This window comes from Lissotriton vulgaris, chromosome 2_1 (genome assembly GCF_964263255.1).
Source record: "Lissotriton vulgaris chromosome 2_1, aLisVul1.2, whole genome shotgun sequence".
NCBI classification, from domain to species: Eukaryota; Metazoa; Chordata; class Amphibia; order Caudata; family Salamandridae; genus Lissotriton; species Lissotriton vulgaris.
Window position 1 is genome coordinate 1,693,045,154 of NC_141687.1, and position 22,613 is coordinate 1,693,067,766.

Consider the following 22,613-nt stretch of genomic DNA (forward strand, 5'->3'; position numbering starts at 1 on the left):
CCAGATATCTCACTCTGGACTGTGCTGGGGAGCTCTCTGCTGGCACTACTCAGTTTAAAGATGATTTGAGAAACACTGACCACACCCAAGGCTGGATATAGACCCATTAGAGGACATCAACAATTAACAATGTACACATTCAGCTGCTTCTTCCCACGCTCACAGCCTTTTCTGCCTCCCTTAAGCTCCTCTTTGGCTTTTCACAAGTCATTACAATCACTTTGACCCCTGCTTCTCTTATCACCTGTGATCCTTTCCCTGTGTTTCCTACTCCTTCTCTTAGAATCAGCTGAGGCTCTCGTGCTCGCATTTACCTTGGTCTCCGCACTCTGCTTGCAGCTTATCTTCCCAGTCGATTGCTTCTGCCCAATCCTGCTTCTCCGCCAGCACTGCTTCTCTCTATCTTCAGGTTATTTTAGGTAGGGTGTCCTTGCAACCTTATGTTTTCCCCCAAAGCTGCGTCTTTGCATTCACTCTCCCATGTATGCACCTTCAGCTCTTTCCTGCCAAGCTCCCACAATGCTTTTCTCCACACTTTTGCTAAATCTATGCAAGCTTCCCCATATCCCTGCCTTCCTAGGCCTCACAAATGCCCTTGTTTCTCTGCTTCCGTTTTAATGGATTTCCCACATACCCATATTCCCTATCTTGCCCTGCACCGGATTTCCATCTGCCTGCACATCTTTAGGTAGCGTGCACATCTCTTTATGGCCGCGGAAGGCATCTCGCATATTTACAATCTGTCCAGCTCCTTCTCTCTTTTTACCTTCGCAGCATCTCTCCCTCTTCAGTGATTTCTCTACTTTCATGTCTCGCAGCTCATCTCCACGGTCTTTCCCTCCTTGCTGCTCTCTCACTGCTTGCGCCCATCATGAATGCTAATATTCTTGCACCCTGGCTATCTCTTTTCAACTCGTTCCCTGCCAGCAGATTCTCTGTGGTGTCCCCAGGTCTGCTTCTCTCCAAAGATTATTTCCCTTGGACCTGCTCCCGCCCATCCCCTTCTGCTTCTTCCCCTCATGTTCTGCTGTTCTTTCCATGTTCCCTCCTGCTCACCCTCTGCATCTTTCTGCAGGGCCACCTATGACCCTTCTTTATCTTCAGCCATATCTGTTTCCTCCCGCCCCTTTTCTGAGCCATGATGTTGTGCTTTGGTGTACTCTTAACCAGTCTATTAATGAACAGATCTTAGGCCATTGGGATGCACTGTTTTATGATCCAGGTTCTGCCTTATTCTACAGTGTGTACCCCTTGGTGTTAGTGACTCACCGGGCCGCTTTGGGACTTTGGTGATGGGGATTAAATGATACATGTGGGGATTCTATCTCTGAAGGTCCTATGTATGTAATCATTTAATAAATGTATTAAATATATTTTCATTATCAGCAAGTGCTGCCGTGGCAATTTGTGTGATATTTGACCATCCTTGCGTCAAGAAGTGTCAGTAGACAGGCAGAATGAACATGTTCAGCAGTCTTTTCCTGCCATCATATCTTCCTAATATGTAAAAGGGATTATTAAACTACAGCTGGTGATTGATGCCATGAGCCCGAACCCTCTATTAAACACCCCACCATGTATTGAACATACGCTCATACATATTTACACAAGGTATGGAAAGCAGAAACACCTTAAGAAAATGTGCCAACATTGACCCCTTTCTTTGATTCAAACAGTCGACTCAGTTAATTAGCCATTAGCAAAGCCAGGTGTTGTAGGGAATTGCATATATAAATGATAGATTAGTTTACGAAATGCCTACGATCAAACACATATAGCACACATAACTAACCTAAAATCATGTTCAAGTAACATCATTTGATTCGATGCCTCCGAGACAAACCGTGGAAGAGACCAAACCACACACAACAAATGAACAGAAGAAGCCTGCACTCTAAGTCTGTGCCGTGGAGTACAAAGAAAAACAGAAACTAGCATGTATTCAATACTTAAAATATAAAGTGAAAGCAGCTATGTGCTATAGTTCCTTTCCTGGGTGGAAGTAGAAGGGGCGATTGGAGGAAATCCTCTGACCTAAATGTCACCTCCGCCCATCCAATTGCCCCGTGACTGTCACTCCATTGAGGTGCGGGGAATTAGTTAGAGGGCTTCTCCAGAGACTGAGAAACTGGTACATTGAGAACAATGATGCACTGGAAAACACACAACATTCCATGAAGATGACCCATAATGCCCACGTATAGAGCATTCACCAGCTTTGTCAGGTGTATTACACTAAAAAAGTATACATCTAGTACATCTCCTGCCGTGTTGCTCTGCAATTAACTATATTTAGCCTCTCTTTTAGTAATCTCATCTCCCCTGATTTTGATCCACCTTCATAGCATTAGAAGTCGCATTTCTTGAGGAATTGGTGAAGAATGTATGCATATATGTACGGATGTAGGATATCCGCAGCTCAAAACTAGCTGAAGGGCGGTGCAGTGCTGTACATGGTCAAAGGCAAAGATACAGTCAACATGTGACTGTCGCTGGTTCCTTTTTTACTGCATCGGGATGCAGTGTTCTTTAAAGGGGTGCATCTTTAGTTATTACCTAAAATGGAGCTAGTATGGGACAGTCTTGATGGATACAGAGGTGTTGGGTTCATTGAAAGAGAAGGTCGGTTGCCTTGTTGTTGGCATTTTCCATGTATTTGTCTCTGGTCTGATGGAGTGACTGCATCTGTGCTGAGAGTCCCTGGTGATAGTGAATTTGTCCTCCATGTTCACAGGGGGTGTAAGCTGTGATGACTTTCTGGATGGCATTGCTGGCTTTAAAGATGGTTGTAGCAGGACAGTGGAAGATAGAGAAGTTTCTATCATTACAAATGTAAATTGTATTTAATTAGTTCTTACCACTCCTGATGAGGCAATGAAGCTACTTGGGGCGAGTAGCAAGCTACTCCGGTACCAACAATTACAGTTAAATAGTTAGTAGATTAGTAATATGTGCTTCCTTTTTAACTTGTTGATTAGATGTGATAAGTTTGCGCTCGCAAGCTCTCATGCGTTTCGTCGCACTTGAAGTAGTGATAGAATAATAAAAGTAAATAAGAACAGGAAAGCCGGGAATTGTTATTGGGCGTAGTGAACATTTGTGACAGTTAGTTGGACTAATTGCATAAAAAGCAGCAGAAAGCTTGAAGAGGATATTTGGGACTTCATTGTAGTCAGAGAGAGAAGGGATGGGATTAAGTTTGAACGGAATTACATTTTTTATCTTTTTTCCTTTTTTAATTTTTGATTATTTTTTGTAAACAAATAGCTGAAATTAACAAATACATGTATTGAGACCTACCTATCTAAATATGTACTGATATGCATGCATACATGACATTTATTCATATGAAACGTTGTAAAGTTTTACTTCCAGGCATACGCCCTTTAGTATATCCACCCATTTGCTCGTAGACGCAGAAATATTTACATGGTCTGATGAACACATGTATTTTGTGGTATACAAAACCCTTTATTTATGTTTCTTTTTATAATTAGAAGCATAGTTCCATGTACAGGGACACTTATAATGACTATCAGGCTCTGCTTTCCGTCTTCTTCGGGGCTGTGCTGAGAGTCCAATACCCGCCCCTTCTGAACTGCCTCAGAGTCCGAATGCAATGATACAGACAACCGAGACAATTCAGACGTCGCGGGAAAGGAAGGGGACAGCGGGGAGGGAGATCTGAAATTACAAAGAACAGGGAATTAGATCACCCCACCTCCCTTAACCTATAAGTGTCACCTTCCTTCTGTCCCATACAAGAAAACCCCAAATGTGAGTAGGTTATACCTGTAAAGGAAAATACAAAGGACCAAATCCAATGGAGACAGTAGCTTGAGGAGGTATCAGGAACTATACCCAACTGTGAAGATAAAACAATACACATTCAAGGTCCTCTGATAGGTAGAAGCAATTCCAGACTATCGTGTGTGAGGTTGGAATACACCTACCATTTACTATGCATCAAATCTCTTAGTATGGGTACTTCACTGTTCCAATACTGCAATACCCCTCATGTCTCCTGAATAAACGAGATAAGTAAATAATAATGGACCCTGCATGTAGAATGAATCCACAAAGAGAATACAGGCGTGTAGGTTCCTTCGTGTTAACACTTTGTAAATACTTCACACAATGGATTAACTTCCCCCTGTTAACATGAACACACAATAGTTCTGTATGCTCAGGCTCCGTTTAGCTGGACTGCGAGGCTCTGTGTTACTCTCACACGTATGAGTCCTATCGCACCACTCTTCTTCTCTTTGCAATAAAGTACCTGGTATTTACAATATTTGGGCAAAAGCAGTTATCGCAGGGTTTTGCCACATACACAAGGGTCTCTATCCCTGTGGCCGGAGTTGCCCAAACAAACCCTCTGGTATTTCCACTGAAAGTCTGTGATACCTGTGTTCCTCTCAGCCGAGAGAAACCACCAAGACGACACAGCAGGCAGGGTGCGCTGTTGGGATCGGTGGAACCAACGCCTCGCACCCCAAACAGAACAAGTTACTCACGGTCACGTAGGACTTGGGAGACAAGTCAGGAATCCTACCGCTGCTTGTTCAAGAACCAAGAACGCCTCCACAGAAACGAATTATCAGCGTTTCCCCGCCGCTTACAGCAGCCCTTTATTTCCCGGTCTGCGCGCGCATCTCACGTTGTTGCGTGACGTATGCACGGCATGCCGGGAAATGTAGTCTTTGACGCTGAAAGCCAGTTTTTGCCGATGGCCCCACGTCACCGAAGCCGCAGACCTTGACAGTGCATCCCCCTTCACAAGGGGGGCTGACCCCACCCGCGGCTTATCCGGAAACAATCGGTGAAACTGGGCCACCAACCGGGAAGCCCGGACAGCACCTGCAGGCTCCCAGGAATCCTCCTCCGGACCATACCCCTTCCAGGAGAGCAAATACTGTAGACGACCCCTTACCCATCTAGAGTCCAAGATCCGTCGCACCTCATACTCACTATCCTGTTGCACCCAGATAGGCAAAGGAGCCCTACGAACAGGACACCTGGAGGGCTTCAAGAGGGAAACGTGGAAAACAGGATGAATGCGCAACTGCGCAGGTAAACGCAGCCGAACAGCCACCGGATTTACGTGCCCCAACACACGGTAAGGCCCAATAAACCGGTGATTGAACACGCTATGTCTCCTGAACTTGATATGTTTGGTGGACAACCACACCAAGTCCCCCTTTCTATACACCGGATTGGGTCTCCGATGTTTGTCTGCCTGGAGTTTGTATCTTGCCTTGGCCTGTGCCAGATTCTTGCGCGTATCCAAAAGCACTTTGCGTAACCGCAACAATCTGTCCCTCACCTCTGGCAGCTTCACATTGTCATTCGGTAAAAGCATAGGGGTGAATCTAGGGTGATGCCCATAGGAGCAAAAGAATGGTGAGTGTTGAGTGGATGCGTGTTGCGTGCTGTTATAGGCTACTTCCGCCACCCACAACCAGTTTACCCAAGAGTCACTGCTTTCCTGCACATAACAGCGGAGATATTGTTTCAGAGATTGGTTCAATCTCTCCGTTTGCCCATCTGATTGCGGGTGGAAACTGGTGGACACCGAAGACGTTATGCGCAATGCGGCACACCAAGTTTTCCAAAAACGGGCAGTAAATTGGGCCCCTCGATCAGATACAATGTCCCTGGGAAGGCTGTGTAGTCGTACTATGTTCACTAGGAGTAAATGAGCTAATTGGCCCGCAGTGGGCACCTGCGCGCAAGCGATGAAATGGCCCATTTTGGTCAAGAAATCCACAACCACTACACTGGCGGTTTCGCCTTGGTCTTTCGGAAGTCCCACTATGAAGTCTACTGAAAACCTCTCCCACGGATGCTCCGGAGTGGGCAGAGGCTGCAGCAATCCCTGAGGATTTTGTCTGTCCGTTTTCATACGATTGCAGGTGACACATTTTGCCACCCAACGGCTTAAATCAGGTCTGATGGAAGGCCACCAGAATTGTCTCTGGGTTTTCTCCAGCGTTTTGATAAAACCCATGTGTCCGGCACTTGGGACTTCGTGGCACCAGGAGAACACTGTTTTACGTAACTTAATCGAGGGTATTAAGACCTGCTTTCCTTTCATAGGTATGCCATCTTTTATCCTCCATTCCGGATGGTGTCTAAGCCATGTGCGCCAAACACAGGTCTGTACTCCTCTACTGACCCCCCAACAGAAAATCGCTGGTTTGTGTTGCTCCTATGACGTTGGCCGGTTCTACGATAGATCGGATGGGTTTTTCTCAGGGTAGCAGGAGATTTTCTCTTCTTGTTAGCGCGTCCGCCTTTCTAGTGTTAGAACCAGGCCGGAATGTAACCACAAAGCGGAACTCCTCGAAAAACATCATCCATCGGAGTTGTCGGGGAGACAAATGTCTGGCGGCCCGTAGAAACTGCAAATTCCGATGATCAGTGTAGACCGTGACCAGGTGCTTAGCTCCCATCAGCCAGTGTCTCCATTCCACAAATGCATCTCGAATGGCCAACAGCTCCTTTTCCGCGATCGTATAGTTTATTTCCGCGGGACTGAGCTTGCGTGACATGTAGGCTATAGGATGGAGCGTGCCTGTAGAGACATCTTTTTGTGATAGCACAGCCCCCAGTGCTATTTCAGACGCATCCGCCTCAACAATGAAAGGGATGTCGGGATTGGCATGTGTCAATACCGGTGCGGTGGAGAAAGCATTCTTTAGCCTGTCAAAAGCGGTTTGTGCTTCTTCATCCCACACAAACCGTACCTTTTTTCTCGTGAGCCGAGTGAGTGGTGAAACCATTCCAGAGAACCCGGATATAAACCTTCTGTAAAAGTTGGCAAAGCCCAACAGGCTCTGGATATCTTTAACGTTGTTTGGACGAGGCCACCCCACAATAGCCTGCACCTTTCTCTCAGCCATTACCTGCCCCGACGGAGTAAGCATTACCCCAAGAAATTCCACCGTTGTCACATGAAATTCACACTTGGTGATCTTGCAGAATAAATTATGCTTCTGTAGCGCTTGCAACACTGATTTCACATGCGTTACGTGTTCCTCGGTTGAATTTGAATATATGAGGATGTTGTCAATATACACAACAACATGATGATCCAAATATTCGCGAAGCACTTCATTTAGGAAGAATTGAAATGCGGCCGGGGCATAACAGAGCCCAAAGGGCATGACCAGATATTCATAAAGCCCTTACCGCATCTTAAATGCCGTCTTCCACTCATCACCCCGTCTAATGCGAACAAGGTGATATGCGCCACGCAAATCTAGCTTGGAGTATATGCGCGCGGCACGGACCTGTTCCAGTAACACTGGGATCAAGGGTAGTGGAGGGGCGTGGCTTGGACGCCGATGGCGATGGTCGCCTGAGAGCTCGGCTCCGGGACTAAGCCCGTGATTATCCTGCAGATCGGAGGCCGGGGGGCACCCTAGTCCCCGCAAACCGTCGATCAGACTGATTGGGACCTGCCGAGGCACCTGGTGCAACTCGAACATGAGTTGATCCGACGGAAAGTCGAAGTTTGTGGTCCCGCGGAGTGCGGCCCAACATGGCGCCCGGACCTCTTTGTCCCCTTGGTCGGGACCTTTAGTCTGGAGAAGCGTCGTTATCTACAGCGCACCCCCCACCTTTTCATCTCCCTGTGATGTGATGGTTTGGGTGTCGTTCTGATCGGACTTTAAATACGGTGATCGCTCCTGGATGATCGGATGCCCACACGATAGTGGACCTCGACTCACGGACGCCTGGCGGCCCTGACTGCGGTGCCGACCCCCTGAGCCGTGCCTGGCTGCATCCCCCCGAGTGACTGACTTCCATGGGCTGCACGGCGCCTTGGCGCCACAAAGTCTCCGGTGGTGTTGGAGACCCTCGTTCCAGATCCTCATCGGCCAAACGGGCCTGCCCGACCTGGCGCCGATTGTCCCCGCCTCCTCCTCAGTGCCCTCCGACGACGCGGTGGTGGCGCGGCCCGAAGCTGTGGAGGTCCAACAGGCCCTGGAGACGGAGATCGCCCGCCCTCGACCCGAAGGCCACTAGCCGAGAGAGACATAGCCGACACCCGCACTTGGTGGCGCCTCTGACTGGCTCTCCACCGTGTGACTCCTGCGCCATGGGGAAACCAAGGGGAGCCAAGGTGACCACCCCAGCCGCCTCAGACTCGGAGGCCCAGGACAAAGAAGAACGCGGGGACCCGGAGAGTTCTGGTGGAGCGCCATTGCAGCAACAATTTGACCGGGTCCTGGAGGCGATCGCGACCACACGCTCGGCCCTCCAGCAGGACATTGCCCAGGTGGCGACGAGTCTGGGCCTCCTTAGAGCGGACCACGGCAAGCTCTCGGATAGGGTTAAGGAAGTGGAGGGCTCGATAAAAACCTTGGAGCCAGCATAGAGAACCCTAGCCGCGACGATGAAGGATGCCCTATCCCGGATTGATGCCCTGGAGCGGCGAGCGGAAGACGCGGAAGGTCGCAACAGGCGAAATAACATTCGAGTGGTGGGCCTGCTGGAGAAGATCGAAGATGGCGACATGGTGGCCTACTTGGAAGCCTGGCTACGGGACACGGTGGCTCCAGATGGTCTATCCTCCTTCTACACCCTGGAGCGAGCACACAGAGTCCCAGCGAGGCCGCTGCAACAGGGCCGTGCCCCACGACCGGTGGTGGCACGGTTATTACACTTTCGGGACAGAGATCTCATCCTTAATGCCGCCAGACATAATGGCCCCTTCAAGGTGGCGAACAGCCAGGCGAATATCTTCCCGGACTACACCTATGAGACCCAGCGCAGGCGGTTCTCATTCCTGGCGGTCAAGCGCGAGCTCCGGAGCGAGGGCATCCAATACTCGCTCCTGTTTCCTGCAAGGCTCCGCATAATTGTCGATGACAAGACTCAGTTCTTCGATTCCCCGGAGGATGTCTGTAACTGGCTAGAACTCTATAGAGCCGGGAAGGATGGCTTTAGCTCCTCATCTCAACTAGCAGTGGAGCCTGGACAGAGACGGCGGTCTAAAAGGATTCAGAGTTGCCATGGCCGATCAGGCGGACCCTCGACTGCGGAGACGTCGACGGAGCAGAAGGGAGTGCTGGAGGTGTTGTCTGCGCTATCTGGCTCACGGGATGGTACCATAGAAGAGGAAGCGGACCTTGGTGACGAGGGGGTACCAACGGACTCGGAGGAATCGGTGACCGACAGTGTCCACACCCCGGTGATCACTCCGAACTCGGTTGAGGACCTTCTGGATGGACAGGGTTGACGGGGTGAGCTGCGTCCATTTGGGTGGGGGCCCACAGCAGGGGTGGTGGGGGTTGGCGATTGCTCATAATCCCCGGGGAAGTGGAGGTGGGGTGCCCTGCCTGTGCCTTGAGGGTTTCCTCTTATTGTTTTGGGCTCATTTTAGTCTCGGTAGCCCGAGCATCGAGGGCCCATTGCCAACGCCCAGCCCGCACCTGGCCCTTAAGGCCTTCCTGCGGTGGCGACTGCAGGATTAGTCGGGGACAGAGGGTTTGCTGGGGGTATGGTTTGGATGGGGTCTAGATGGTACTATTTGGGTCCTGTTCTGGGGGGGGGTGGGCAAGGGTTTGGGTCGAACCCGGGTTGTTGTGTTTTGTTTTGGGAAAATGGCTGCCACCAGTGCTGGGTTGATTGTTGCTCTTTCTTTGTTGGGGCCCGGATGGAGAGACTTTGCACGAACAATATGGGACAATGGCTGATGTTGCTAATGTGAAATGCATTACTTGGAATGTACGGGGGCTTCACACTATGTCTAGACGTCACAAAGTCCACGCTTATTTAGTGCGTAGAGGGGTGCAAATGGCGCTGCTGCAGGAAACCCATCTTAACAAGGCGGAAGGGGCGGCGCTACAGCGTAGGTGGAGGGGGCAGGTCTTTTACACTTCATACTCCGCGTATGCCAGGGGGGCGCTAATTTGGATCAGAGCTGGGGTTCCTTTTCAGGTTACGAATTCAGTGGTGGATCCGGAGGGTCGATATGTGGCCATTTCGGGCACTCTGGGGGGGAGGGACCTAAACGTTTGCTGTGTTTATGCACCCAATGTGGACCAGCTTGCCTTCCTTTCCAGGTTATCGGGCTCACTAGCCCACTTCTTTTCCGGGCCCCTCCTGCTCGGCGGGGATTTCAATTCAGTAGTGGATGTGGAGAATGACCGCTCACATCCCCCCCTCCCTGACTCTCCGGTTCGCCGTGTGGCTAAAGGTAGGAGGGACTGGCAGACGCACTGGGGTCTGACAGATATCTGGAGGGTGCAGCACCCCGACACTAGGAACTATTCCTACTTCTCAGGCTTGCACGAGTTACACGTCCGTCTGGACGGGTTTCTGGGCTCGACAGACTTGGTTTCAGCGGCGGTCCGGTCTGAATATTTGACCAGGACCATCTCAGATCATAATCCTCTCCTGCTGGACCTCCGCTGGTTTCCGGGAGTGCCTGCGGTGCCCACCTGGAAGTTGCGTCCCGAACTCTTAGAGGACATTGTATTCAAAGCAGACCTAGAAGACAAGATCTCGGAATACTTCTCGTCCAACGGGGGCACTGCGGGTTCGAGGGCGCTAGAATGGGACGCCTTTAAGGTGGTGGTCAGGGGCTTCTGTATTTCCAAGAAGGTGGGCATGAGGCGAATCATCCTTGATGATTTAGAAATGGTAGATCGGAAACTCTGTGAGTTGGAACTCCGCTGCCCCGGGCGCCCGGAACTCCAGGAACGCACGGCAGCGGCGAAGGAGGCGGTAGCGGCAGAGGTCGAACGGCTGCGCTGTTTCGACTATAAGCCTATACTGTTAGGTCCCTCGCAGAGGGGGATAGATCGAGCGCATTGCTGGCGTGGCTAGCTAATCCTACGCGCCAGACCTCTCTGACGACGTCCATGCGTACGGCGGATGGGACCGAAGTGCACACTCAACCTGAGATTCTGAGCTGTTACCTGCACTACTATGAACGCTTGTACCGCAGTCGCTCTGCCAGGGACCCCGACCGGCTTGATGACTACCTGCGACCCCTAGAACTCCCAATGGTGGAACCTGACGTAGCGAAAGCCCTGGGTTCCAACATTGAACTGGGGGAGATTCGCAGCGCCATTAAAAAGATGGCAAGGAATAAGACCCCGGGTCTGGACGGCCTTCCGGTTGAATTTTATGCCGCTTATGCTGATCTCCTGGCACCGAGGTTGCTGATCGTTTACAGAGAGGCGAAGCGGCTTGGTCGGCTCCCCGGCTCGATGTGCGAGGGCTTAGTGGTCCCCCTCCTCAAGCCGGGAAGGGACTCGTCTGATCCGGCGTCCTACCGTCCTTTATCAATGTTGACGGTCGATTATAAAATACTGAGCAGCATCTTGGCATCGAGATTGCTGGGTCACATGAGCTTTCTGGTGCATGAGGACAAGGCTGGATTCATTCCCAAGCGAAACACGACCATGAACATCCGTAGGCTGTTCCGCTTGCTGGGGGAACCGCTCGTGGACGCCCCGTGCCCGCTGGTCCTCTCGGTAGATTTGGAGAAGGCTTTTGACAGCCTGGAATGGGACTACCTGCGCACAGTATTACTGCGGTTCGGCCTCGGTGAGGGTTTCGTCAGATGGACCACGGTACTATATACCTCGGCGTCGGCCAGGGTACGGGCAGGCCCGCTGATCTCCTCGCAGTATCCGGTGGAGAGAGGCACGAGACAGGGTTGTTCATTGTCCCCGCTTCTCTTCGCGTTAGCGGTGGAACCTCTGGCGCTGCTACTCCGGTCGGGAGCCCACTATAATGGCTTATGGACGCCTTCGGGCCCACATTATGTCTCGCTGTATGCTGATGACCTGTTGCTCTTCCTTGAGGACCCGGTTGCTGCCCTGAATGGGGCTGCGACGGCACTCACGGCGTTTGGGGAGGTCTCGGGCCTTCGGGTGAATTGGGCTAAGACCTGTCTTTTCCCGGTTCGTAAGGGTACACCTAGCCCTGATGTCAGTAGAGAGATTAGGTGGGAACCTGACTGCTTTAAGTACCTGGGGGTATACGTCTACCATGAACCGTCAGACCTCCTGGATGGAAACATAGCTCGCAGCACTCGCGTGCTGCGTGGTAGCATGGACTTCTGGGCTACTCTACCGCTCTCGGTAGCTGGACGGATCGCTTTGCTTAAAATGGTGGCGCTTCCCAGGTTGCTATATTATTTCCGGGCGCTGCCGATTTGGATCCCACCAGCCACATTTCGACTGTTACGGTCAATGGTGGTCGGATTTCTCTGGGGTTCGGGCTGCCGGAGAGTGGCCCTCAAGACCCTGACGAGGCCGAAAGCTGAGGGTGGGCTGGCGGTGCCGGACTTTGAAAAGTATTACTTGGCAGCGCAGCTGCAGACTTTCACCCAGGAGGTCGCCAGGGAATTCCGAGGCCCAGAGGACAGGAGGGGCACAGGGATAGCTAGGCATGTTCTCTCCTTCATAGCGCTGCGACAGCGTCTGGCCTTGCAGGATTTGACACTTGAAGAGAAGACCATTCGCTTGTGTTGGAACCGAGCCCACGCCCGGGGCCAGTTGCGGATACCGTATGCACCCGAAATACCTCTGGGCATGCTGACGGCCCTGCCTCATGGTGGTGATTGGTCACGATTAGCGGATTGGGAGGACGCTGGCCTACAGTTGGTGGGTGACCTTTACAAGGACGGGGCGCTTTTGACCTTTCAGGAGCTCATTGATCGCTTCGAGGTTCCTTGCGGTGATTTTCTTCTGCACTCGGCCCTGGTCCGAGCTATTCAGGCGCACTGGAAGCACGGGCAGGAGGAACCTCCTACTTCTCCGGTGTGCCAGTACGTTATGATGTCCGCGGGCACTGTTAAGGCGGTCACTTGCCTGTACGGCAGACTGCTCAATGAGGGGTTGGCCCCCCTTACTACCTTAAGAACCCGTTGGGAGGAAGACATAGGGAAGGAGATCCCGGAGACGACCTGGTCCCAACTCATGAGGCGGGCCTGGAAGGGCACGCGCCACGCCCGCTTTCAATTGGTCCACTACTACGTACTCCATAGGGCATATTTGACCCCGGCGAAGATCCGACAATATTTTGCCACGGACTCCGCGGACTGCCCCAGGTGCCAGGCGCCTGATGCAGACCTTCTTCATATGTTGTGGTCCTGCCCGGGGCTGTCCTCCTACTGGCTGGAAGTGGGGAATACCCTGGAGGAGGTAACGGGGAGATCCTTATCGGTTGATGCGGCAGTGGGGCTCCTGCACTGGTTCCCACATACCCCCAAAAATAAAATCACCAGTAAATTCATTGATCTGGGGCTTCTCCTTGCTAAACGAGAGGTGACCAGGAATTGGAAGGCACGGGTTGGTCCAACGGGGGTCCGATGGCACAGCGAACTCTTGAAATGGGCGGCGGGGGAAAGCACGCTGCGGTACCAGTTAGCTAGGAGACAACACAATGAGAAGGCGCAGGAGGCGGCGCTAGAATGGGAGACATTAGTGCAGGCCCTCAGGGATTATTGCGCTCCCAGCGATTCCGAAGGCGAAGATGCAGCTCGCCCCGAGTCCCGATAGACGATTGCACTTTACATGTCTGTTGCTTTCCTCATGGGTCCTCTCACAGATCCTATTACGGCTGTTACCGTGCACTGATGGCGGGTTTGGGGGGGGTAATTGGTTTGGTTTATAGTGTTTTGAGGGGGGGGGTTTCTTTTGGCTTTTTTGTAGGATGGTTTAGAAAAGCAGATGACGGATAGTGGATCATCCGGACCAGCTCCGACTTCCTGTTGAGTCCCCACTGGGTATCGCCGCCCGACCCTTAGGTTGTGGGCTAAATGGCTGTGTAATGGTTCACCCTACTAGGGGACGGAGGGATGTATTCTACTAATTTTGATTGAACTTATGATGCTGGTCGCTTTGTAAAAATGTACTGATTCCTGCAATAAAAATATATTTAAAAAAAAAATAAAAATAAAATCAAGGGTAGTGGATACTGATTTTTTACGGTGATGGAATTCAACGCTCTGTAGTCGATGCAGCATCTCTTTTCACCATTGGTCTTCGGTATAAAAAACAAGGGGGATGCTGCAGGGGATCGAGAAGGTCTGATGTATCCAAGAGCCAGATACTTATCCAGATAGGCAGGCAATGTCTCGTTTTCGGGTATGGTAGGAGCATAATATTAAATTCTCCCATTGGGAATTTCAGAGTCAGGTATGAGGTCGATGCGGCAGTCATACGATCGATGTGGAGGAAGAACCTCAGCCTCCTTATCACTGAATACTGATTCATACTCAGCGTAACACTGGGGAAGAGGCACTTCTTTTTCTGTGGCTGTGGCTATTGTTTGCAAAGAAGATAATGTTTGTGCCGGGCTCCAGACCCCCGAGAGACAGTGTTCCAAGCAATAGGGAGAAAGAAACCGATCGTCTTTGTGGTCCATCTTATCTCAGGATCGTGTTTTTGTAACCACGGAAGCCCTAATATGATCCCATATTGCGGTGCTTCAATAATGTTGAACTCCAGGTGTTCATGGTGGGTGTGATCATGAGTAACCTCATACTCCAGAGTATGGTATGTGATGGGTCCCGCTTGTAGTTCGATCCCACTAACCGCGTAGACCGTTTTGGGACTTTCTTTGGGAACTAGCTGCACTCCCAGTTGACGGGCCTCGGCAATATCCATGAAACATCCGGTAGCCCCTGAATCAACCATTGCTCGAATGTCTTTCCTCACCTCATCAATCAAAATAGTCATGTCCAAAAATAAGGTGCTTCCTTTCATATTCCGTTTTTGGGGTAAGGGAAGGGATGATATGTGTGCTTGAGTGCCTCCCTTCGTTTGCCTTCAAGCTTTGGAGTTTTCCGTCTCCTTGTCATCGATTCCTGCAAGATTTTGTCCTCCCCAAAACCGGTTAGCTTTTGGTTTCATCGGGCATTCACGTAGGAAATGTCCTTTTTTCCCACAGTATAAACATAGTCCTTGTTTACGCCTATGTTCCCTTTCACTGGCGGTCAAGGAGGCTCGCACTGCTCCTATATCCATAGGCTCTGGGGATGTAACCGTTTTGTCTCCACTACTCGCCTGTTCATGTGGCATAACGGCTCGTTCTTTCTTCTTATGTTCCCCTTTCCTTTCCTTCATTCTATGGTCCAGGCGTAGGGCGAGTTCTATCAGGGCAGAGCATGTAAGGGGTTGGGGGTCTATGTGGGCCAGAACATCTTTCATTTCTTCACTAAGGCCTTGATAGAATAAGGCTGATCTCTTGGCTTCAGGCCAATCCGTTTCGGCCACTAGTCGTCTGAAATTGTTTAAATAGGTAACCAGATCAGCATCTCCCTGTTTAAGTTTTAACAATTCCCTGTCTGCCGTGAAGGTTTCCGCTCTTCTATCAAAGGTTTTTTCAAATTCCTCCCTAAAATTATCCCAATGATATAAGAGTGGGTCATCCCTTCTAACTATCGGAACCGCCCACTGTGCTGCTTCCCCCCTAGATACGAGATAAGGAAAGCAACCCTCGCTTGGTGCGTAGCAGACATCTTAGGCTTACACATGAAGTGCAACTGGACCTGCGTCATAAATACTTGTACCTTTTTGTTATCCCCATAGAATCGTTCAGGAGGAGCTAGAGGGATTTGTGCAGGCATCTCAACCACCACGGAGGTAGTAGGGGACGAGCCACTCGTTGCCCCCCCTGTGCTGCAGTAGTAGTGGGCAATCTATCTACCCTGGCTCGTAATTGTGCATTCTCAGCCCTTGAGGCAGCCACCTCTCTATTGGAAGCTGCCAGCTCCACTTGAACTAAGGCCAAAGCAGCCAAGACATCCTCTAAGGTAGTCATGGCGGAATCCCAGCACAGCCAAGAAGAGGCAAAATTCTTGGGCCGATAATTCTATCAGGCTCTGCTTTCCGTCTTCTTCGGGGCTGTGCTGAGAGTCCAATACCCGCCCCTTCTGAACTGCCTCAGAGTCCGAATGCAATGATACAGGCAACCGAGACAATTCAGACGTCGCGGGAAAGGAAGGGGACAGCGGGGAGGGAGATCTGAAATGACAAAGAACAGGGAATTAGATCACCCCACCTCCCTTAACCTATAAATGTCACCTTCCTTCTGTCCCATACAAGAAAACCCCAAATGTGAGTAGGCTATACCTGTAAAGGAAAATACAAAGGACCAAATCCAATGGAGACAGTAGCTTGAGGAGGTATCAGGAACTATACCCAACTGTGAAGATAAAACAATACACATTCAAGGTCCTCTGATAGGTAGAAGCAATTCCAGACTATCGTGTGTGAGGTTGGAATACACCTACCATTTACTATGCATCAAATCTCTTAGTATGGGTACTTCACTGTTCCAATACTGCAATACCCCTCATGTCTCCTGAATAAACGAGATAAGTAAATAATAATGAACCCTGCATGTAGAATGAATCCACAAAGAGAATACAGGCGTGTAGGTTCCTTCGTGTTAACACTTTGTAAATACTTCACACAATGGATTAACTCCCCCTGTTAACATGAACACACAATAGTTCTGTATGCTCAGGCTCCGTTTAGCTGGACTGCGAGGCTCTGTGTTACTCTCACACGTATGAGTCCTATCGCACCACTCTTCTTCTCTTTGCAATAAAGTACCTGGTATTTACAATATTTGGGCAAAAGCAGTTATCGCAGGGTTTTGCCACATTCACAAGGGTCTCTATCCCTGTGTCCGGAGTTGCCCAAACAAACCCTCTGGTATTTCCACTGAAAGTCTGTGATACCTGTGTTCCTCTCAGCCGAGAGAAACCACCAAGACGACACAGCAGGCAGGGTGCGCTGTTGGGATCGGTGGAACCAACGCCTCGCACCCCAAACAGAACAAGTTAATCACGATCACGTAGGACTTGGGAAACAAGTCAGGAATCCTACCGCTGATTGTTCAAGAACCAAGAACGCCTCCACAGAAACGAATTATCGGCGTTTCCCCGCCGATTACAGCAGCCCTTTATTTCCCGGTCTGCGCGCGCATCTCACGTTGTTGCGTGACGTATGCACGGCATTCCGGGAAATGTAGTCTTTGACGCTGAAAGCCCGTTTTTGCCGATGGCCCCACGTCACCGAAGCCGCAGACCTTGACAATGACAGCCTCATCTCCATACCTTGATATGTATATTTTGTCATATGCAAACATACATGTACTGCGTTCAACCCCTTGTGAGCTGCCAACCCCATGCCACGTGCAGCCTTCTAGCATGTACAGTGTACGCTTGGTCTCGCTCGTCCTGGCTTCGCTCAGGCAGACTTCTTGATTTCGTAAGAATCACAACACCAAAATATAACAGTTTATCAAGGGGTCAGATTATCCATATATTTAGAAGATCTATTATCTCTCTCCAAAAATCAACAATATATTTAATCATATGTATATGTAGGTTATTCATACAATGCAATATTTTATAATAATGATTTATTTATTTATTTATTTATTTATTCGATTATAACCAAATAAGACCAAGCATTATAATACATTAAGATACCATAGAGCTACATTAAAAAAGACATCATTAAAAATACGACCATTCCATATTATTGCATACTTTGTCGTTTGTCTAGCTTCTGCACAGATGACCATACATAAAAATACAATCTGTAGCAGATAAGGAGTTCCAGTACAGCACATATGCCAAATAAGAAAATAAGTCTTCAAACTTAAGAGAGATCTAAAAATCAACAGTCTAAAATCAGTGTGAGGCATTTTTTTCAGATAAGCTCCCACATAATGATATCAGAGAAGGCGGACAGGATACAAGGGAAATAAATTGCAGGCTTATACTGATAAAAACCATGGGTTGTAGGAACTGGTACTAAGTACTTGCGTCTAAAAGTATTAGTATTAGAGATTTAGTATCTAAATCCAGATTGTCCATAAAAAGTACAACATTCTCAACTAATCCATTAGATGTTCGAAAGAGCAATACCACATCACCATTGTAAAGTAAAGCAGATGCAGGATTAGCTTTAACCATTGGTAGTTCTTTACCTTTAATGGTGAGAAATGAGTTTAGCAAAACCAAAGGGGATGATGGACGGAGTGTTGAACATTGCAAGCACTCACCCCAGTCAACTGATCTGGGTTTAATCCATCATCATTGTCTAGCACACTCCACCACCCCAGTTCAGACAGGGCCATATGCCAATCAGTCTGACCCTGTGCCTCATGGGAACAGTCCAGCCTGAACTGCCAAGCCATGTCTTCCCTGGATCAGAAACAAGCATCCTTGGACCAGTTTCTGGCTAATCAGCCGTCATCAGCCAGGCTAGCTTGAATCCAGTGGCAACGTGAGTAAGGGACCCACATCTGGGCATACCCTACCAACTAAGGGCAAACAAAGCAAAATCAAAGGGGAAGATAGACGGAGTGTTGAACATTGCAAGCACTCACCCTCAGTCAACTGATCTGGGTTTAATCCATCATCATTCTTTAGCTCACTCCGCCACCCCAGTTCAGACATGGCCATATGCAAATCAGTCTGAACCTGTGCCTCATGGGAACAGTCCAGCCCGAACTGCCAAGCCATATCTTCCCTGGACCAGAAACAAGCATTCAGGGACACGGTTTCCATGCCCACAAGAGTATGCGCAAGGAAAACTTGTTTGTTTCCTCCCTCCGAGAGCCACAAACATGCTCCAGTCTGGTGGGAGCAGAGTTGGCGGTATTTGCGTTATCGCGTTACGCAAATCTCCGCGAAATAGTTAAAAATCTCTGCGAACAAGCAGAAATTCTGAAAACACGCGGAATTGCTTGTTCACGATACTTTTTACTGTTCTCAATCACTTTTTACGTGCTCGGGGAGAAATATCTTGCGAACACGCATTTGAGAACGCGAACAAGCAAAACATTTTGCGAAGTCACGGATTGCAGAATTTTGGGTAATTTCGCGTTCTCCACGGAACGCGAAATTACCCAAATTCCGCGAGCGGAACGTAATTTACCGCCCAGGCCTACTATAGATGGCGTCTATATTATAACGCAGATTGTTGTTGTAAATGGACCCCATCCTATAATCTCTGAGATAAGCTGAAACAGCTTTATTGACATGTTTCCTAGCTTTCTCAATCTGTGGACCAAATTGATTGTACCTGTTCCATTTCTGTCATTGGCATATGTTAGAATAGACAAAGGCAGTTTGGGGAAAAAGTGACATCAATTCTCCAAAGGTGCCCTTCATAAGCATTTCCTGACCTACTCGAGTCAAAGTGCCTATGTCATTGCCACCACAGTGCACAATTATGAGGTCAGAGTGTTGGAGATGCAAAAAGGATTTAACCAATGGCCTCAATTGATGCAACTTTAATCCTCTCTGTCAAATCCATTTAATGTCTGCATTTGGCAAAGCTAAATCTTTGTCAATAGCTCTGCTTTCAGAACACCTTTTCAACCAGAAAATATAGCTGTGTCCCACAATCCACATGCTAAGCACCTTGAAGGGAGGTCTGGATGCAGAAGGTGTCTGTATGTGAAATGGGCAGTTTGAAAACTAAGATTTTCCTAAAATGATGAATAAGATGCAGTTTTAAAATAGAAGAGAAATAATTGGCTGTTTGAAGACATCATAGACTAAAAAATAGGGTGATTGTTTCTGTGTTTTAAAAGCATGTTTCTTATTGGTTAATAAAAAACAGTTTGAAAGGAACATTACATTGGATAAGCTGATGTTTTGAAAAGTCAAGCACACTTGCTGTTTGGAATTGCAACATTTTGTGCTGAACTTGTAACCTGTGTGTTTAGTTGAGTGTTCCATGAACTGTTACTATGGTAACAGGCATTAAGCAGAACGGGGGTAGGGAGTTTGTTAAAGCGCGACTACTCACCCGTGAGGGTCTCAAGGCGCTAGAGGTGGGGGGGAGGGGGGTGCAGGTTCCATTCCATCAAGGAGGGGGTCTGTCGAAGAGCCAGATTTGAGGTTTCTTGCGAAGATGGGGAGCAATGTTGTCTGTCTGAGGTGGAGCGGAAGGGCGTTCCATGCTTTGGCCGCGAGGAAGGAGAAGGAGCGGCCTCCCGATCTGGTCTTTCTGGTGCGAGGGACCACGGCGTAGGAAAGCTGGGCTGATCGTAGGGTCCTTTGGGGTGCGTGGAATTTGAGTCAGCTGTTCAGGTATGCTGGTCCGGTGCCGTGGAGGGCCTTGTGTGCGTGGGTGAGCATCTTAAAGGTGATTCTCGCCGCAACGGGGAGCCAGTGGAGTGTGCGCAGGTGCTGGGAGATGTGGCAGTGTTTTGGCAGGTTGAGGACCAGTCTTGCGGCGGTATTCTGGATGTTCTGTAGCTTGCGGATGAGGTTTTTGTTTATTCCGGCGTAGAGTGCGTTGCCGTAGTCGAGTCTGCTGTTGGGCAGGGCGTGAGTGACTGTCTTTCGGTGTTCGAGGGGGAGCCATTTGAAGGTCTTACGAAGGAGGCGGAGGGTGTGGAAGCAGGAAGATGAGACAGAGTTGATCTGGCGGTCCATTTTGAGCTCGGAGTCCAGGATGATTCCCAGGTTGCGTGCGTGGTCTGTGGGGGTTGGCGGGTCTCCGAGGGCGGTAGGCCACCAGGTGTCCCTCCAGGCATCGGGGTTTGGGCCCATGATGAGTACTTCTGTTTTGTTGGTGTTTAGTTGTAGGCGGCTGTTTTTCATCCATTTGGCGACGGCTTCCATGCCTTCTAGAAAGTTGCGTCTGGTGGTGTTGGGCTCGTTGGATAGGGAGAGGATGAGCTGGGTGTTGTCTGCGTATGACACGATGTTGAGTCCGTAGGTTCTGACGATGAGGGCAAGTGGAGCCATGTAGTCGTTGAAGAGCGTCGGGCTGAGGGAGGAGCCCTGGGGGACTCCGCAGGTGGTAGGTGTGGGGTCCGAGAGGAAAGGGGGAGTCTAACCCACTGCGTCCTGCCGGAGAGGAAGGAGCAGATCCAGTCGAGGGCCTTGTCCTGGAATTCCTGCATCGTAGAGTCTGCGTATTAGGGTGCGGTTGGAGACTGTGTCGAACACCGCTGATAGGTCGAGAAGGATGAGGGCTACTGTTTCTCCTTTGTTCAGTAAGGTGCGGATGTCGTCTATTGTGGCGAGGAGGGCGGTTTCCGTACTGTGGTTTTTTCTGAAGCCGGATTGGGAGGAGTCGAGGATGTTGTGTTCTTCAATGAATGTGGCGAGTTGGCTGTTGATGGCTTTCTCGATGACTTTCGCTGGGAACGGGAGCAGGGAGATGGGTCTGTAGTTTTTGATGTCGGTGGGGTCTGCTGAGGGTTGATTCAGGAGGGGGTTGACCTCGGCGTGTTTCCAGTCGTCGGGGAACGAGGCGGTCGCCAGGGAGTGGTTGATGGTGTGGCAGAGCATGGGTGCTATGGTGTTGGCGGCTCTGTTGAAGATGAGGTGGGGGCAGGGGTCCGTGGGGGCCCCTGAGTGGATTGACTTCATTGTCTTCAGTGTGTCTTCGGTGGTGAGGGCTGTCCAGTCATCAATCGCTGGTTTCCGGGTGTCGGGGGTGGTTGGTGAGGGTTCAGTGTGTTGGTTGTCTTCGTCAAAGTTGTCTTATATGCTCTTGATTTTGTGGTGGAAAAAGATGCTGAGTTTGTCGCAGAGGTCTTGTGAGGGAGGGATGTCGGTAGACTCGCTGGTGGGTTGGGCGAACTCCTTGATGATGCTGAAGAGTTCCTTGCTGTTGTGTGCGTGGGTGGAGATTCTGTCTTCAATCGCTTTTTTCCTCGTTTCTCTGATGAGTTGATGGTGGGCGTTGGTGGCGGCTCTGAAGTTGTTGTGGGTTTCTGTGGATTTGGTGTTTCTCCAGGTCTTTTCGAGGCGTCCGCATGTGCGTCTGGACTCTCGAAGTTTGGTGGTAAACCATCTGGCTTTCTTGGCACGGGTATTGTTGGTTTTCTTGAGGGGGGCTATGGTGTTGGTGCAGTACGAGATCCATCTATGCAGGGTTCGGGCTGCGGTGTTGGGGTCGTCGTTTTCCGTGATGGTTGGGGTGGAGTTGTTGAGTGAGGAGGTGAGCTGGTCATCTGTGATTTTGGTCCAGTTTCTTTGTGGAAGCAGGTGCTGGTGTCTGTGGATGGTGGGTGTTCTGAAGGTGAAGTGGACGCAACAATGGTCGGTCCATGGGAGTTCGGTGGTGTGGCTGAAGGTGATGGAGTTTCCTGTAGTGAAGAGGGGGTCGAGGGTGTGTCCTGCTGAGTGCGTGGGCTCGGTTACGATCTGGCGGAGTCCAATGTTGTGGAGGTTGTCCAGGAGGCATGTGGTGTTGGAGGCCAGTTGATTATCGAGGTGGAAGTTGAGGTCTCCCAGCAGGGTGTAGTTGGTGGATGCGATGGTCTGCGGGGAGATAATGTCCGTGATGGAGTTGGCGAAGGGTCCGCGGGGTCCAGGGGGTTGGTAGATGAGGGTTCCTCGGAGGGCGGCGGTGGGGCTGGCCAGTATCTTGAAGTGAAGGTGTTCCATCAGTTTTGTGGACTCGTCAGGGAGTGTGCTCAGGTGGAGGTTGGATTTGTGGACGATGGCGATTCCTCCTCCTGGGTGGGTGGGGCAGTCCTTCCTGGAGATCTTGTATCCTTGGGGGATGGCGATGGCGATGTCCGGTCCCGAGGTGGTGTTGGTCCAAGTTTCGGTGAAGAATGCTACATCTGGGGTGGTGCTGTTGAGG

At 50.1% G+C, this 22,613-nt stretch overlaps 1 protein-coding gene across 1 annotated transcript in view; it reads left to right on the forward strand.

Moving 5' to 3' along the window:
• Positions 1-1,385, forward strand: part of LOC147733115 (uromodulin-like) — a 257,692-nt gene extending 256,307 nt beyond the window's left edge. The window contains exon 11 of the mRNA XM_086957661.1: positions 5-1,385. Within this exon, the coding sequence (XP_086813787.1) occupies positions 5-69 (65 nt within the window). The 3' untranslated portion in view covers positions 70-1,385. The remainder of the gene's footprint in view (positions 1-4) is intronic.
• The last annotated feature ends 21,228 nt before the right edge of the window (positions 1,386-22,613 follow it).